The sequence below is a fragment of the Cervus elaphus genome, chromosome 12, assembly GCF_910594005.1.
Source record: "Cervus elaphus chromosome 12, mCerEla1.1, whole genome shotgun sequence".
NCBI classification, from domain to species: domain Eukaryota; kingdom Metazoa; phylum Chordata; class Mammalia; order Artiodactyla; family Cervidae; genus Cervus; species Cervus elaphus.
Window position 1 is genome coordinate 28,963,030 of NC_057826.1, and position 17,363 is coordinate 28,980,392.

The 17,363-nt window shown below is 37.0% G+C and overlaps 1 protein-coding gene across 3 annotated transcripts in view; it reads right to left on the reverse strand.

The window, feature by feature from the left end:
• Positions 1–1,929: 1,929 nt before the first annotated feature.
• SLC38A6 (solute carrier family 38 member 6) overlaps positions 1,930–17,363 on the reverse strand; it is a 69,817-nt gene continuing 54,383 nt past the window's right edge. For 2 of the 3 annotated variants that reach the window (XM_043920667.1, XM_043920669.1), the window contains 8 exons: positions 14,305–14,370; positions 14,009–14,062; positions 11,917–11,996; positions 11,352–11,452; positions 5,212–5,336; positions 3,931–4,075; positions 3,732–3,826; positions 1,930–3,545 (listed from right to left, as the gene is read on the reverse strand). In XM_043920667.1, the coding sequence (XP_043776602.1) occupies positions 3,465–3,545; positions 3,732–3,826; positions 3,931–4,075; positions 5,212–5,336; positions 11,352–11,452; positions 11,917–11,996; positions 14,009–14,062; positions 14,305–14,370 (747 nt within the window). In that variant the 3' untranslated portion in view covers positions 1,930–3,464. The remainder of the gene's footprint in view (positions 3,546–3,731; positions 3,827–3,930; positions 4,076–5,211; positions 5,337–11,351; positions 11,453–11,916; positions 11,997–14,008; positions 14,063–14,304; positions 14,371–17,363) is intronic. The other variant, XM_043920668.1, reaches the window with a different exon arrangement.

Below are 17,363 nucleotides of genomic sequence, written 5' to 3' on the forward strand. Positions count from 1 at the left end.
CCTAAATTGTGCTGTATTTCAGATTCTCTTTCTAGATGGAAAAGAAAAAAACGACAAAGATTTCCAGACCTGGGTGTTTAAAGGGCCTTCACACAGTAAATCACCCTATTGCTGTCTTGTTTTCTCCACAGCCAGACTGAAATAATACAGCGCCAGCAGAGGTGTGAACTACCCCCATTCATCTTAATGGAGTGTTAACTTCAAAGGCTTGTTTTAACCATTTAAATGCTAAGCTCATGAGTAAACATTCTCTGAAAAAAAAAGTACAATTTAAACATTCACCTTCAACATATGAAAGTAATTTATAGTCTCAGCACTTCGTCTTTTAATTTAGCAAACAAGGCTCCAAGTGTTAGAAAAATACAGATTTTGTGCTTTACTTAGTTTTATTTTAAATAGTTATTACCTAATAAATTATGAACATTAAGCCCAAAATGAGAAGGCCTATATTTCCCAGGAAAAATGCTGAGGAGTACTTGAACAAGGTTTTATGTGAAATCCTGATGAAGGGGGCACTGCTTTTTACCAATCATCTTACTAGCTTCCTCCAAACTCATAGGGAAAAGTTACGAATCCAAACAGGCAACTAGATTAGGCAGAACGTGAAAGTAAAATAAAAATAAACAGCTCTACAAATAATTTCTCTTGGTATTAACTAAGTTTTGGGCAGTTAAATAGGTTACTTGTCCCTTTGCCAAACCTCCCATGATCCCATCTCGTGAGCAGGTGACAAATATATTAATTGATGCCCACCTGTCATCACGCTTAACATCTGCCCCTGGGGACATCCTTGCATCTGCTGCAGACTTAGGGTTATTTTGGTATTATTGGAGTTAGATTTATTTTAGCAGCTGAACACCTATTTGTATTTGGATCTATAATTTCCCATAGAAATGTGGGAAAGCACTAAAAGGAATGCACATGGGGCCAGTTCTCCTGTGAGTGATGGCTAGAAAGATTCTAAACATAATAGTTGTGCAAGATGGAAGAGAAATTCCATGTCCTTGTCCGAAAGCAAATTCATTTTACAGGTCAAGGTGAAGGGATGGAAAAAAAGGTGATAAATATCCAATCTATTAAGAGAGCCTGTTTTGGTCTGCACCTAATTTATACAAGGTCATTTAATCCTCTCAACACAACCCTGTATAATTGGTATTAACTCCATTTAATACCTATGTGAAAGTAGAGGTTTAGAGAGGTTAAGTAGTTTGTCTAAACTCACTGAGATTTTCATTTATGTCTTTCTAACCCCAAACTTAGAGTTTTTCCATTACACCATGCTGATCGCAAGTTGCCAGAGAGATATCTGAACTCAAAAGAGCAGCTCAGTTATCAATTTTTCAGTCCATTTCCTAAGCGGGAAGCAAGGGGGCACCTGCAAAAGTGTGTGTTTTCATACATGCAAATTGGCAGTTTGCATGTAATTCTCTACTTTACATGTGCTCAGGGGCAGGATTACATTTTACTGATATACCCTGGCTTTGGCAGGCTGCTAACAAGGCGCCTTTACACAGAACACGCCCCAGGGTGGTGGGGGAGGGGGAACCTAGCTGCTGGTTTCCAACCAGGAATAAGCCACAGCAATGGGAAGGTGGGAATGATCTATAACTTCCAAACAAAATATGATATACATCATCAATATTTGTCTCTGTCTGTCAAGTAGAAAGTCACATGTTTTAGTGACAAATGAGAAGGCTCAGAGAACTTTCAAATCCACAGCCAGTCATCACAGCTCTATCTCATACTGCATAACAGAGGAAAATCGTAAGTTTCTTAGTCAGGATTTGGAGTCAGGGCAAAATACCAAGTGAAATAATCCCATAGTTTTGTTATGAGTGACTAATGTTGACATTAACGCATGAACTAAGATTTAATTTTGTATATAAACAATGCACTGATTTGTTAAAAAAAAAACAAAGAAACAAAAAATTATCTCAATATATTTAATAACATTAAAAAACTTCTCAGTGAAAGATGCTGCTAAGAGAATGAAAACACAACCCACAAACTGGGAGAAAATCTTTGCAAAAGACATATCTGATAAAGAATTGGTATCTAAAATACATAAAGAATGCTCAAGACTCAACAGTGAAAAACAACCCAATTTTAAAAATCAGAACCTCACCAAAGAAAATACACAGATGGTAAATAAGCATGTTCAACATCACCTGTCATTAGGGAAATGCAAATTAAAACAAAAATGAGATATTACAACTGCACACCCACTATTAGAATGGTGAAAATACAAAATACTGACAACACCTGATGCTGGCGAGGATATGCAACAACAGGAACTCTGACACATTGCTGGCAGGACTGCAAAATGTTACAGCCCACTTTGGAAGGCTGTTAGGCAGTTTCTTACAAGACTAAATATTCTACCACACCATGCAGCAACTGCTAAGAAGCAAAGTCTCTGGTATTGGTATGAACCCAAACAAGCTGAAAATCTCTGTCCACACAAAAATTTGCCTACAAATGTTTATAACAGCTGTATTCACAAATGTCAAAATTTGAAAGCAAACAAGAGGTCATTCAACAGGTGAAAGAAAAAACAAACTGTGGTGCACATGTGCTAAGTTGCTCAGTCATGTCCAACTCTTTGCGACCCCATGGACTGTAGCCCACCAGGCTCCTCTGTCCATGGGATTCTTCAGGCAAGGACACTGGAGTGGGTTGCCATGCCCTCCTTCAGGGGATCTTCCCGCCCCAGGAATGGGTCTCTCAGTCTCCTGCATTGGCAGGCAGGTTCTTTACCACTAGCACCACTTGGGAAGCCCCAAATTGTGGTACATCCATACAATGGAATACTATCAGTGATTCTAAAAAAAAAGCTATCAAGTTATGAAGAGACATAGAGCAAACTTAAACACATATTGCTAAGTGAAAGAAGCCAGTCTGAAAGGTTAGATACTGCATGATTCCACCAAACAATGTTTTAGGAAAGGCTCATGGGGAAAGGCTCATGGTTTTTATGGAGACAGTAAAAAGATTTGTGGTTGCCAATGCTTGCATCAAAAGCGAACCCTAATGTAAACCATGAACTTCAGTTAATAATAATATATCAATATTGGCTCATCAAGTATAACAAATGTACCTCACTAATGCAAGATGTTAGTAATATGGGAAACTATGGGTGTGCTAGAATGAGGGAATATATGAGAACTCTCTGTACTTTCTGCTCAGTTATCTCTGTAAACATTAAAACTACCCTATTAATTCAAAAAAATAAACTCATAAAGATGTTCAACATATTTAAGAGCACTTTGAGTTTGTTTCTTATTTTGATTAAAACTGCTACATCTACTTTCTCCTACCCACTCTTGTTTTGTTCTGCTTTTCTATTATGTTTGCAAAAATGTTAACCCATATAAAGAGGATTCATCCAAGGTGCCTTCCATAATCATTCCTTTTTGCATAAGGAGGTAAAATATTCTTCATAGGAAGTAGGAAAATAATTTCTTTCATTTATTAATCCAATTAAAAATAATGAGTGCTAAACTAAAATTACCAACCAAAATACCAAAGATGAGCAAAACAAATGCCTGTGGAAATAAGGAAAAAGATAAAGAAAAATTAGAAGTATTTTTTAAAACCTTCACCCTCTCCAATAATGCATATAGTTCAAAATATATTAACTTTTTTTGATGTAGGTAAAAGACTTAATTAAAAAATGACAAATTATTTCTTAAAATAAGATTCTTAAAAGAAACAAACAAAACCCAACCTACCCCCAACTTTTTCCGTGAGAGAAAATCCTCTCTGCTCATTTTAAGATAAAACAGTCCTGGGAACACAAAAATCAAACACGTTGATGTACTGGAACCTTAAAGTGGGAAGAAAAAAAAAAGAATAATGCCAGATTCAGATGTGAGACTGGAAGACAATTTTACCTATTTCAGAAAACAATTTTTGAAACAGAAAACTTACCAACTATACCAAATACATTCCTAATGTCAGGAACATATATTGCCAGTAAAACAATGATAATATTGAGAGCTAGAGTGATCAAAGAATGGCGAATCCATGAGAATGGAAAATTGGAAAAAAACATCATCATTAAAGCTTTCCTTGCCTGTAAAACAGAAAAAGAAACAGATTTAAGCAAAGAGGAAGTGTCAAAGCCAAACTACTTGCTTAGGGAAACCCATGTATGGCACGGTTACTATGATATTCCAAACCATTTAGATGCCAAAAATATAGCCTAAACTGTACTGTAAAGTATTTATTGCACATAAACTAAGAAATGTACCTATCTGTGTGAGCTTCATAAAAATTGTCTTGGTTTAATTCTTGAAAAAATCGTCACATGCAATTTCTTTAGGTTGCATAATTTTCAAAATTACTAACCATAACACTGTGTGAAGAAATCTCAGGGTATCATTTTCATGAAATTCAACAGATAAAAGAACAAATGGCTCAAAACATAAACAAAAGTCATGCCATAGTAAAGAAATTCCATTTATTGTTTTATGTTATATTATTGTTTCACAGCATGTAAATAAGAAAACTAGTCCATGATGTTTCCACTGCCAAGGTGGGCAACAGGCGGTCACAGCCCCAAAACTCTCCAACCCCCACTGCACTCCTGGCGCTGCAGTTCACACAGGAAGGAGGCAAAAATCGGGAAGGCTCAGGTCTTCAGGAACTCACTGTTTAGGGATTCAAGATATTCGTGTAGAAGCATTTGTACCCAAAGCTTATGTTTCTATTTTCCCAGAAATTCTTAAGATTCTTACATATCGCAACTAATGCAGAATGAAGATCCATTCTGCCCCTTAACTATAATTCCAGAGCAAATAAAATTTGTGACTAAGATTAAACTAAATAAATTCCCAATAAACCAGAAGGAGCTTACTTTTGCTGACTTGACTTTTTCTTCTTCATACACATTCTTTTGAATACAGAATTAAAGGGGAAAAAAAAACCCCAAAACTTTAGAACAACTATAGTCTCTAAATTGGAAACAATGCTGTGGGAAAGCATAAATCTAAACTAAATCTGAAAAAGCACAAATTAGTTTAGTGGTTCACTGTTATTTTTGTGCTTTCATGGGGCCATATGCAAGTATGAGGTCTTTGATCAATTCCTTGACAAATGAATAAGATATACAAGACTAGATGTGATTCAAACATTCTAGTCTGTAAAGAATTAGTGTTGCCATATTAGGGAGCTGCAACACCGAGGAACAAAACCTTGAAGAGTACTTACAGGGAAGTGGATTAGAGGGACTGTCAAAAGCACAGAAAATAGTATGCATAACTTCACAGTCATGATGACAACATCATGTGGCAAGTATTTACTGTAACCTTGCAGTAATTCTGACGCCACATTGTCTGCAAATTAAAAAAAAAATAAGGATCCCATTATAAACTACTGAGATGTTAATAATAGCAACATTATTTTCCTTTGCACAAATATATCTTAACAGATTTTGGATTCCTAGTACCAAATCCATCTCTGGCCTTTTTCCTATCCTACAAAACACAGACACATTAGTCAAACATCTTCTCGAAACTTGTCTTTTCTTTTAATGAAACTAGAAATTAGCCCAGGCAGACTCTCTAAAATCATGACAATGAATATATTTATTTTTTTTTAAATCTCAAAAAAAAAAATCTCTTTAGAACTTTTCCATAATCTGAAAGTTTTAAGCAACATCTATGTTATTTTGTAAAGTGCTTTCATGTGTACTACTGAATTTGGTCCCTATGATAACAATATAAGATAGTAGCTATGGCAACCCGCTCCAATATTCTTGCCTGGAGAATACCATGGACAGAGGAGCCTGGCAGGCTACAGTCCATGGGGTCGCAAGAGTCGCACATGACTTGGTGACTAAACCACCAGGTTAAAAATATTAACTGACTCGCCCCAAATGATACAAGACAAAGGGGGAGGACTGTACATCCAAATTTTTTGATGCCAAAGCCTTTCCTTAATGTCACAATGTTTTCTAGGACCTTATAGTCTCATGCATGTTACATGCTTCATCAACATTTCATCTATAGATTTGTGTTTCATAAAAGAGAATGCAGTGCTAAGGCAATGGCTCCCTCAGGAAGCTGGTGTGGTAGTCAGCAACAGAATCCGAACAAGCAGACCATGTTTGCTCCCTGGTGTTGCTTCTATCCTTATGTCTTCCTCACCCCAAGCCAGACGAGGGCTGTGAAGAGTGAGTACTCAAGAGAACTTTGTATCACTGCCGCGTACGGAAAGATGAGTTTCTACTTAAAATACAGTTGTGGTTTTTGTTTTTTAATTTGAGACCAAATGCTTTGGGAAAGCACTTTGGAGAAAGTTATAAAACAAATCAAACACAACTCTGTTTTCAAAGACTTTAAAATTTAAAGGGTGATAAGATGAAAGACACATACATACAACAGAAAGTGTATAAACACAGATTCACACTTAAGTGGCAGAAAGTCTAAACAAAGAGCTATGCTGATTTTGAACAGGGAAAGATAACTATGGCTTTGGGATGAACATGAAAGAAATTCAGGAAAACCTGAAGACAGTCATCCTGAGATAGTGAGCAGCAAGATAGTAGAAGAGGGACTTGAATTCTGGGGTTGAAAAGACCAAGATCCAAAATCTACTACATAGGAGCAACTTAACTTTGAGTCTCTTGGTATTTACATCTGTAAAATGGGGACAGTAATATGTTGACCTATGGGTTTACTGAGAGCATGACATTAATTAACCTATGTGTGCTCACACTCAAAGATGTTGAGGGAGAAATTCTCTCTGGAAGCAAGAACCAGCACAAGCAGAAGCCACCAAGCAACAGAGGGAATTTGCATTTGAGAAAACGAGCAACCCAGGAGCACTAGAGAGGCTGAAAGACTGCACTATAGAGCCAACAGCGATGGGTGATAAGGCTGGAAATGCATGAACGACCCAGCAACAGAGCTATCTGTAGGGTCAGGACTCAATCTGGTAGGCCACAGAGATGCAATGGCTTCTGAAGACTTATGATTTAAACTAAGTAGGAAGACAGACTGGAAGAAAAAGAGATCCAAAACAGGACTAACAGAAGGCTACTGTCATAATCACTGAGAAGTAACGAGAATCTGAACTAGATTAGTAACAATGGAAACGGGATAGAAACCAGTTGTGGAAAGAATCAAAGACATATTTGACATAATGTGGGACTAATGGACCAGGCAAGAAATTAAGAAGAGCCAGGAAAGCTGAATTCCAGTCCCAAATATGAGAGATACTTGTGAGTCTTTGGAGAAACATGGCAAACTATTTTATTTTCACTTTCTGAATCATAAAAACAAGTTATTAACACTTATTGCTTAACAACTTTGCAGACTTTTAAAATGGTCTGGTTATTACACAACATTTGGGTATTGGCCTGCTCACCAGAGGAACATTTTATTCCTCACCTTATAATGCTTCAACATCTGTAATCAGAATCAATATCATTAATCTAGGTACATACTTTTTGGTCCCTTTAACCTGACAAAATTTAGATATTAACTGAGCCTTGAGAACACTGAATAAAAGGACCCCAAGCAGCTCCAGAAGTCTGAGGAGCTAGATTTATTACAAATTCAAAATACCTGTCACATATCTACTTTCCCGAGATAAAAGGCTTTTCCCTGAACCAGTCAGTTCTGTGTTCTTAGCTGAGCCTTAACATGTGTAAGGGATAGAGGACAGCACACTTCTCCGGATTCAGACAAATCTCTACAAATCTCAGGAAGGACCTAACAGTGATTTCTGCAAGATATATATTCTACTGAAGCCAGGTGGCTGTCCTGTTTAATATACACTGTCAAACAGGGGATGAAGTTTTAAAGATTACTGCAGAATAAGTGAAAGATCACTGGACTAATATTCAGGAGACACAGGACACATGCCACTATTGTTGGACAGGTCACTCCACCCAGGCCTTAATTTGCGACAAGCCCTTCTGATAAGGGCTCAGGTTCTATCAGCAATTTCTTTCTGAAAGACTGAGAGCTACTGCTATTGCAACAGAAAAATACTGTAAAAGATTTTCAGTGCCAAAAAGAAAACACAGTGAACAGCAAACCAATTCCTGAATCTTCTTCTGTCTTTGGAGAAGGAATTACTTTTATATCACTCTCTCTTTCCTTCTATCTATCTATCACCTACCTACCAACCTACTATGTGATTTTTCTTAGATGTACTGTTCTAAAATGTGGATATTCTGAAGAATTTCCATCAGTGGAGAAGGGTTAAGTCAGAGACAACAACTTTTACTTGATAACCAAGAAAATCCCTGTGTAGGAAACATTTCACGTACATGATGAAAATATACAGTCTCTTGTGTTCAAGCAAAGACAGATAAGTAGGTAGGCAGGTAGGTAGGTAGACAGAGATATACCTGGAACTTAAGTGAGCCAGGTTTTTCCAAAAGTTCACTCTGAGAATGATGGGAAAATGGATTCTATGGCATAATTCCTGAGGAGGTAGCACAGAAATACAGGCATTGGTTCTGGAGAGAGTCAGAACTGGATTCAAATCCCAACTCATTCTTCGTTAACTGCAGGTACTAGCCAAGGTGCCCAACCTATTTGAACCCGTATCTTGCAGAGTTGTAAGGTATGAGTTAGGCAATGTATGTAAAACACCTGGCTCTTACATAATAAATGTTACTTCAACAGATGTATTAAAATCCATCCTTTCTCCACTTCCCCTTCAATCTAAGCTTTTGTACAATTTAACACAGCTCCTAACATCTCATGGTAATTTTTACATAACTATTTTTCGGCTATCCTGGAAATTGGTAGGCATTTGAGGTTTCCTCCAGATAGTTCTGTTTATCCATAGGGAATAAAAGGAGGCACATTTTTTGGACCTTTTCTCGATTTTGAAAATCCCTAACTAGAACATTCAGAAAACTAAGATCATGGCATCCAGTCCCATCACTTCATGGCAAATAGATGTGGAAACAGTGGCTGACTTTATTTTTTGGGGCTCCAAAATCACTGCAGATGGTGATTGCAGCCATGAAATTAAAAGACGCTTACTCCTTGGAAGGAAAGTCATGACCAACTTAGACAACATATTAAAAAGCAGAGACATTACTTAGTCCACAAAGGTCCATCTAGTCAAGGCTATGGTTTTTCCAGTGGTCATGTATGGATATGAGAGTTGGACTATAAAGAAAGCTGAGCGCCAAAGAATTGATGCTTTTGAACTGTGGTGTTGGAGAAGACTCTTGAGAGTCCCTTGGACTGCAAGGAGATCCAACCAGTCCATCCTAAAGAAGATCAGTCCTGGGTGTTCATTGGAAGGACTGACGTTGAAGCTGAAAGTCCAATATTTTGGCCACCTGATGTGAGGAGTTGACTCATCAGGAAAAGACCCTGATGCTGGGAGGGATTGGGGGCAGGAGGAGAAGGGGACAACAGAGGACGAGATGGTTGGATGGCATCACCAACTTGATGGACATGGCTTTGGGTAGACTCTGGCAGTTGGTGATGGACAGGGAGGCCTGGTGTGCCGTGTGGTTCATGGGGTTGCAAAGAGTCGGACACGACTGAGCGACTGAACTGAACTGAACTAGAACAGTATTTGTGCCAGGTGACAATTTCAGTTTATAAAAACATACAGCCATTCTACAAAGTCTTTGCTGAATTCCCAACAAAGTTCCTGCTGGAGTATCTCATTGCTACAGAAAGGTCTTACTGTGCTCTTACTATACAAAAACAAACCTAACAACCAAAAATAGTTCATGTATTTCAAAAATGCTGTTTCCCTAAAAATGATCAAAACACATTTAACAATTTGTCTTAGCTTTCCCTGTAGTGTATCCATGCTCATGTTGGAAGTAGGAAGTACGCTCTTCCTGATGGTGTGCAGAGCTCTACCACTCTTAGCCGACACAGTACTAAAGTGCAAGAGCAGATTTCGATTCATCAATTGCTTTTATTACTGTTGAAATGATGTAGAGTTAGCCAGAAAAGGACTACAGAGAGCAATTTTAACTTTCTCACACACTGAAAACTCCAAGATGATACACTAATAATAATAATATACAGAAGTTATCATATTTAAATTAGACTTTATTAATGAGAGTAAGAAGAGAAGTATAGTGCTGAAAAAAGAGCACCTGAAATTATGAAATAATTGCAATGATGATGAAAACAATACTCATAATACAGCACCAGCAGGAGCCCTCCTATGTAGAAGACTGCTGTATCCCAGATACTGTAACAGGCATTTTACATACAATTCATTTCCTCTTCAATACAACTCTATACAATTATCCCTGTCTTACAGATGATGAGATGAAGATAGTGTAAGGTGAAGTACCCTGTTCAAGGTCACATAGCTAGTTAGAGCAAAGTGGTTTTTTGAACCATATTTGTTGGGTTTCAAAATCCAGACCCTTTCCACTGGGCTTAGGAAAGTGGCTATGCAAGTAAATATTCAAAAACTTGTCAGAGCTGAAAAATATCTGAGAGGTAGGCAAACCATTACAATTCACTGTGAATGTCTAAAACCTGAAACACACATACACAAGGCCACTCACCATGAAATCAGTGTCAAAACAGCTAAATGTCACAAGAATAATAGTAGCCATCTATCTAGAGTGTTGTTATAAGAACATTCATAAACTGAAAAGTGCATTCAAGAATTTGACAAATTGAGTGTAATTTGTTATGCGTTTCTTTACAAATTAAACAAGTGTGTTTGCAAATTAAACAAGAGAGCTTACAAGTTTTTCTCTTGTTTGAGACTTTTAAGTTTTTCTTGAGGTTCTTATCAGAAGAGAGAAAACACACTACGCATATAACTTTTCAAAAATAAAAGAAAATTTCAGTTTTATGAGTTTAGAAGAATCTTTTAAGAATTTAGGGAGAAAGGTCATGGCAAAGCACAGAATACACACCACAGAACTATGTGAATTAAGTCTGAAGGCAGAGGTCTCTGACCCAGGTGTACAACTACAGTCCAGTATGAAACTTTCCTTCCTTGATTTGTTCTTTTGCCATTAAGATGACTGATTCTCTCAAGCTCCCAAACTGCTGAACTAGAGTCTAAAATATTGAAATCTCAATTAAAAAAAATAAAATCATTATTGTACTTTTTTTTTCCCTCATAGAAAGACTTCAGTGTTTCTCAGCCCAATATTTTATTTTTAGGTGTTTAAGAAAATTTTCATATGAAGTTATCAATCTTGAACTTGATCCACTCTTGAAAGAAAGAAAATGAAGACCTGTAGAGCTACCACAGTAGTGCACTAAATTCTGGCAGCCTGAACAAATTAACTTGCTAATGAAAGGCAGAAACAAAGCCCATATTCAGGTGTGAGATCAACTACAGAACAACTTATATTGTCATCTATAATGAAACAATATACTTACCATAAAAAGTGAGGTACCCAAAGAGTGCAGATACAAAATAAATAAGAAAACTTAAAGCAATTGCTGTATTGGTTACATTCTGCATCCTTTTCTTAGAAGGGCTAAAAGACAAAAATGGCAAAATCACAATCAGAGAAAGATGCGGGTTTGATCCCTAGATTGGGAAGATCCCCTGGAGGAGGGCATGCAACCCACTTGAGTATTCTTGACTAGAGAATCCCATGGACAGAGAAGCCTGGCAGGCTATAGTCAATCCATAGGGTCACAAAGAGTTGGACACAACTGAAGCGACTAGACACCATCTGAATTAATCTAAATAAATAGATATAAGGATTCCTTAATCACTCAAGCCCTGGTTCATTAATAACTACACAACAGAATTCCTGATTTTAAACTACTGTGCGAAGGATTATGCTACCAAGACATATTCTCAACTTAGAACACACACCTAGAATCAAGCGATAGGAGGGAAGGATTCATGGAGGCGAATATCATTCAGTCTGAAAGTCCTAGAAGTCAAAAGAAATACTGAATACATTTGATATATTCCAGGATTCTACAGTACCTTTGAAGTTCACAGTATATGGGCAGTATTGAGGTGTGGCATAGAAATGAAAAAGCCATGGTTGGTATGGCATAAGCACTCTGAAAAAAAAAACAATTTAAGATGAAATGACTAAATTGTACTCTGTTGAAACTACTATTTCATTTGACAACAAACTCAGTTTTTTAAAAAAATAAATTTAGCTAAATTTATTTCATTTTTCATGAATCATCTGTTTATAAAACATGCTGTTGTTGTTGTTATTGTTAAATGAGACACACGATTATGGTCGCCAGCAAGTATTCACTTGATAGGTGGATAGTCTGTACTAGCTGAAATATTTCTTGGCTGCCTCTATACCATGCTGTTTTTACTGCAATCATTACTACTTCTATATTATTTTGGTAAGATAAAAATAATTTAGGTAAGATAAATAACATTTAGGTAAAATCAAATATAATAACGTTTTAGAAATGATCTTATAATTCTTAGTCTTTCCTAATGTAAGTATTAGGAATCTTAAATATATCTTACTACCCTAAGCAGCACTAATACTTAATGCTTTTGAACCAGCTTTCACCAAGTCAACATAAGTACCCACTTATTCTAAGAGAATACTGAATGTACTAATACATTTTAGCATCTTTAGGGTCTCTTTCAATGGGATTGAACATGATTTATTCTAGACCAACAAATTCTTGGTGATCCACTGGAATATATGATCACAAGTTGTTGCTGTTTTTTAATTTAGAATAATTAAGAACTAGAGAAAGTTACAAAGCAAACAAATGTTACCTTCTAAATGAAAATACTGTCTTTACAAGTGGATGGTAATGATTTACTTTCTCTTTTCTACTCCAAAAAATTTCTCCTTAACTAATTTAAGACTCTTTAGCACAAGAAGTTCCAAATGACTGAAGACCTATCTTCAGACACAAGACCTCCTCCTAAAATATCTGAAGAGAGCTGGGAGGAAGGAAAGCTGGAATATTTCCCAAGGCTAAATTAAGGGAATGAGTGTTCAATTCATAAACTTTCTTTCATATATTTTTCAGTTTCCTGACTTGTTAATTACCCTACCTAAATCTTGAAGGCACATGGAAGCCATTACTATGCAAAAGATGTGGTAACCTCCCTTGTGGGGCCAGACAGACATTTCTCATTTTAAAACTAGGGAATAAGGGAGTTCCCTGATGGCCCAGTGGTTAGGATTCTGGGCTTTTACTGCCGTAGCCTGGGTTCAATCCACGGTCAGGGAACTGAGATCCCGCAACCACGAAGCACAGCCCGCACCACCACCCCCCCTAGAAAAAAACAAAAAACCTGGGGAATAAAAAGGAGAATTTTGCATGGAGGAGTTATCACACTAAAATGCTATACTAATAGAGTTGTACATGAGTGGAGGGTATTCTAGCATCTGGGACCTCCACTTCAGAGGATCAAAAACTGTACATGAAGAAGCCTACAGCAACAAGGAAGACACGGAGCTCTTCCAGAATGGTTAAAGAAGAGATCACTCAGATCACAGTTTCCTGTCCCCTCTCTGATGCTCGGGGGCTCTTGCAGGCATTTCCAGTATCTTTGGGCTCTCGGAGAAGGCAAGGGGACTTGGTCTTTCAGCTTCTGCTGTAGGCATCATAAATTTCAACTTTGGAATGTCAGCCAGAAGACATATTGTCAGTGCTCAATTGCTGGTCCAACCATGAGGCTGTTTAGCCACAGACCAAGGTTCTACTCACAGGGGAGGAGTTTTTGGTATAATTGGCTATTTAGCTTTACAAGTCCAGAGGGCAACAGGAAGTCTGTATCCACAGAGGACCTTATTGGCCAGACCAGACATTCGGTAAATCTGTTCTTTTAGGCAGTGGCCCATTTAAAACAGGCTCCATTTAAAGGCATGCCAAAAAAAAAAAAAAAAAAAAAGGTGGCTGTTTCATAATGGGCCACCCTGTGTTAAATAATATTATTCTTCTGGTAAGCAACCCTATACTTAGCACTTTCATGAAAATTAATTAGTTACAGGTACAAAGACCTAAGAGACCCTGTTACACAAATCTCTTAAAACTTGAAATGTGAAAAATCAACCGAAAGTATCTGTTAATAACTTACACACCTCTTTGGAGAAATGAAAGAGCTTTGGTTTACAATCATCTGTAGCATTTGAAATCTGTTTAAGAGGATTGAGGGGAAAGAGAGAAACCAACAGTCATTAAAAGTTAGAACACTTCAAAAAAAAAAAAAGAGAGAGAGAGATGAATTTACTATTACTGGGCTTTCAAATAAAAATATTTCAAAACAAAGTTCCAAAATGCAATATAGCCATACTTTTTTTATTAATCAGGAAAAAACCATTATTAGTCAAAAAATTTTAGCTTAAAATAAAACAAAAAGCGAGAAACAAACTATTACCTGGAAATACTGTTCTGCATAATTTAATGTCAGAGGACAAGGGATGGACCATTTTTTAATTATTACCTGTAAAAATAAGTAGAATCAGATTATTTCTTACAAATCTCATGACAAGAAATTGATTTCAAATAGGTCAGCATTTTTTTCAATTAATCTAACACTATAACAAATAATATGCAAACAGAAGATATTTTATTTATGGGATTTTCCCTGGTTAGAATGGGGTCATCATTTGACATGTGCCCTATAGTGGGGACGGTGGGGGTGCTGTGTATCTATTTAGTGGAGATCTCCCCCACTGAACATTGAGAATACTCTCATGTCAGCTTTCAAAACTCCAATAGTATCAAGGCATTAAAAGAAATGCAACTCAGAATGGGAACATGATGTTCCCCTATACGGCTATTTGTGGACCTGGCATCAGTGGCAGATAGAGAAATATTAATAGCAGTTTTAGAAATGACCACAGGCAGATGCAAAGGGGGAGGGATGGCAGATGTATGAGCACTGTTTTTCCTTGTTGTTCTCAGACTTACATTATTTTGTTGCATGTGGATGAATCTGGCAAAGATAAGAGCACAAAGCTAAGGAACTAGAGATGATAAAATGAATTTTTTAAAAAAAGAAATCCAGAAGAATGCTACTTCCCAGAAACAATCAGTGAAAATGGTTGGGATTTTACTCTTAACTGTGGGCATCCTGTTCCTAGACCTACAGTTGAGTTGTGCCAGCATCACCATTGTTGCAGTTGTTTCAGGGCACATAATTATTCTGTAAATACTTGCTCTGGGCTGAAACCCAGCAAACAAAAGGGCAAGGGGGAATCAAGGAAGCATCTGTCCTTTGTAAGAGACAAGTAAGTAAACACTATTCCTACTTGGTACCTATCTAGTTTTGGATTTTAACTAATTCAGTCAAAATTGTATATAGTGATAAACTGAAAAAAATATACTTTCAGGATTAAGTTAATGAGTGAACAGAAAAATTACTCTTATTTAAAACTCACCAAGGGGAAAAAAAAAAAGAACTATAATGACAAATTGAGCAGGCTGCTTTGACATTTCTAGGTAAGCTTTTAATACGAAACAAAACTAAATAGACAATTTATTACGAGGAAAAAAAATCAAAAGCAATAATTTCACCATTTTTTTCTGATGTGTTTCCCCAAAACGGGTGAGGATGGGGTGGGGTAGAAGGTTGTTGCTAGTCTCTCTCTTCAGCCCTGCTCCACACTCAGCATCTCACATTTCCTCCTCACTACTAGTGGAGGCAGTAGAGACAACCATTTACTGATCATGTACCAGATACATTGATAAAGGTCAGTACATGAGCCACCTCATTTTATCAGCTGTTGTCACCAGACTTGCAAATCCAAATACTTCAAAACAATGCTCCAAAGTGCAATGTTATGATTATTTTTTGTTAGTAAGAAAATATCGCTTCTCAGTCTTCTGGCTAAGATCAAGTGTAGAAAATATCACTAGCAGCCTGAATTTATATTAACATAAAATTCAGTTACTAGAGCTTATTTCTCTGCAGAGACCCACCTCAAGCCCAAGCCTGCAGGAGACAGTATTGATGTCCTAGAAAGCAGAAGTACAGGACAGGCATGGAAGATACCCCATAACAAAGGGTAACAGGAGGTCTTTGCTCAGGCTGAAGGCAGAACACAGTAAGAAGATCAACCCAGGGGTTAGAAAGAAAGACAAAGAGAAAAAAGATTAAGCATCAAAAACACTTGTTCACTTGCACAGAAGGCCTTTCCTTCTTCTCTCCACTCCAAGTCCTTCCCATCTTTCAAGGCTCAGCTCAAATTTTATTTCCCTCCACATCCTTCTTTATTCTAGCTGTTGGTGATCATTCTCTCTTCTCAACTCTTTTTTTTTTTTCTTCTCAACTCTTATAATTCCTATTCTGAAGCAGATATATCAACATTTAACTGTGTATTAACTATGTTATTCTCTATTTTTTTCTAATAAATTTACCTTATTTCCCCAACTAGATGGACAGATCCTTACGAGTAGTATCCTAGTTAAACTACCACAACTCTGATGACTAACATAGTGCATGGAAGACGGAAGCCAAATCTAACCAAAATCCAATCAGATGGCTCTCTATTTTCACTATTGATTTATTAAAATGTTAGTTCTAATATTAGTATTAGAATACTAATCTGTTATTATTCTGTCTCAAGACAGAACTTTTAGAAACAATGTAAATTTGTGTTCAAAACGAAGCAAAAAAGATGCCATCATGCTGAGCCACTGTTATAACAAAGCTTATTTTTAAAATTTTAGATATTTCAGCTGGAGCAAAAATTTATGTCAAAAATTTTTAAGCAAAGTAAATATCTGGGCTTCCCTGGTGGCTCAGACAGTAAAGAATCTGCCTGCAATGCAGGAGACCTGGGTTTGATCCTTGGGTTGGGAAGATGAATGGCTACTCATTCCAGTATTCTTGCCTGGAGAATTTCATGGATAGAGGAGTCCGGCGGGCTACAGTCCCCAGGGTGGCAAAGAGTTGTACACCACTGAGTGACTAAACTTTCACTTTTTTTTTCAAGGATGTGGGACAAATAGATGAGAATGTAGGTTTTGATTTGCATTGTTGGAGAGCATAATTTAAGCAAATAATAGTTTTATGGGCCAATTTTTAAAAATTTAATAATAAATGCTACACAGATTTACAAACACATATTGATACTTTCTTGGGCTCCAAAATCACTGCAGATGGTGACTGCAGCCATGAAATTAAAAGATGCTTGCTCCTTGGAAGACAAGCTATGATGAACCTAGGCAGCATATTAAAAAGCAAAGAAAAAAATAAAAATAAAAAGCAAAGACACTAGTGATAAAAGTCAATATAGTCAAAAGTATGGCTTTCCCAGCAGTCACGTATGGATATGACAGTTGGACCATAAAGAAAGCTGAGGGCTGAAGAATTGATGCTTTTTAACTGTGGTGTTGGCAAAGACTCTTGACAGTTCCTTGGATAGCAAGGAGATCAAACCAGTCAATCCTAAAGGAAATCAGTCCTGAATATTCATTGGAAGGATTGAT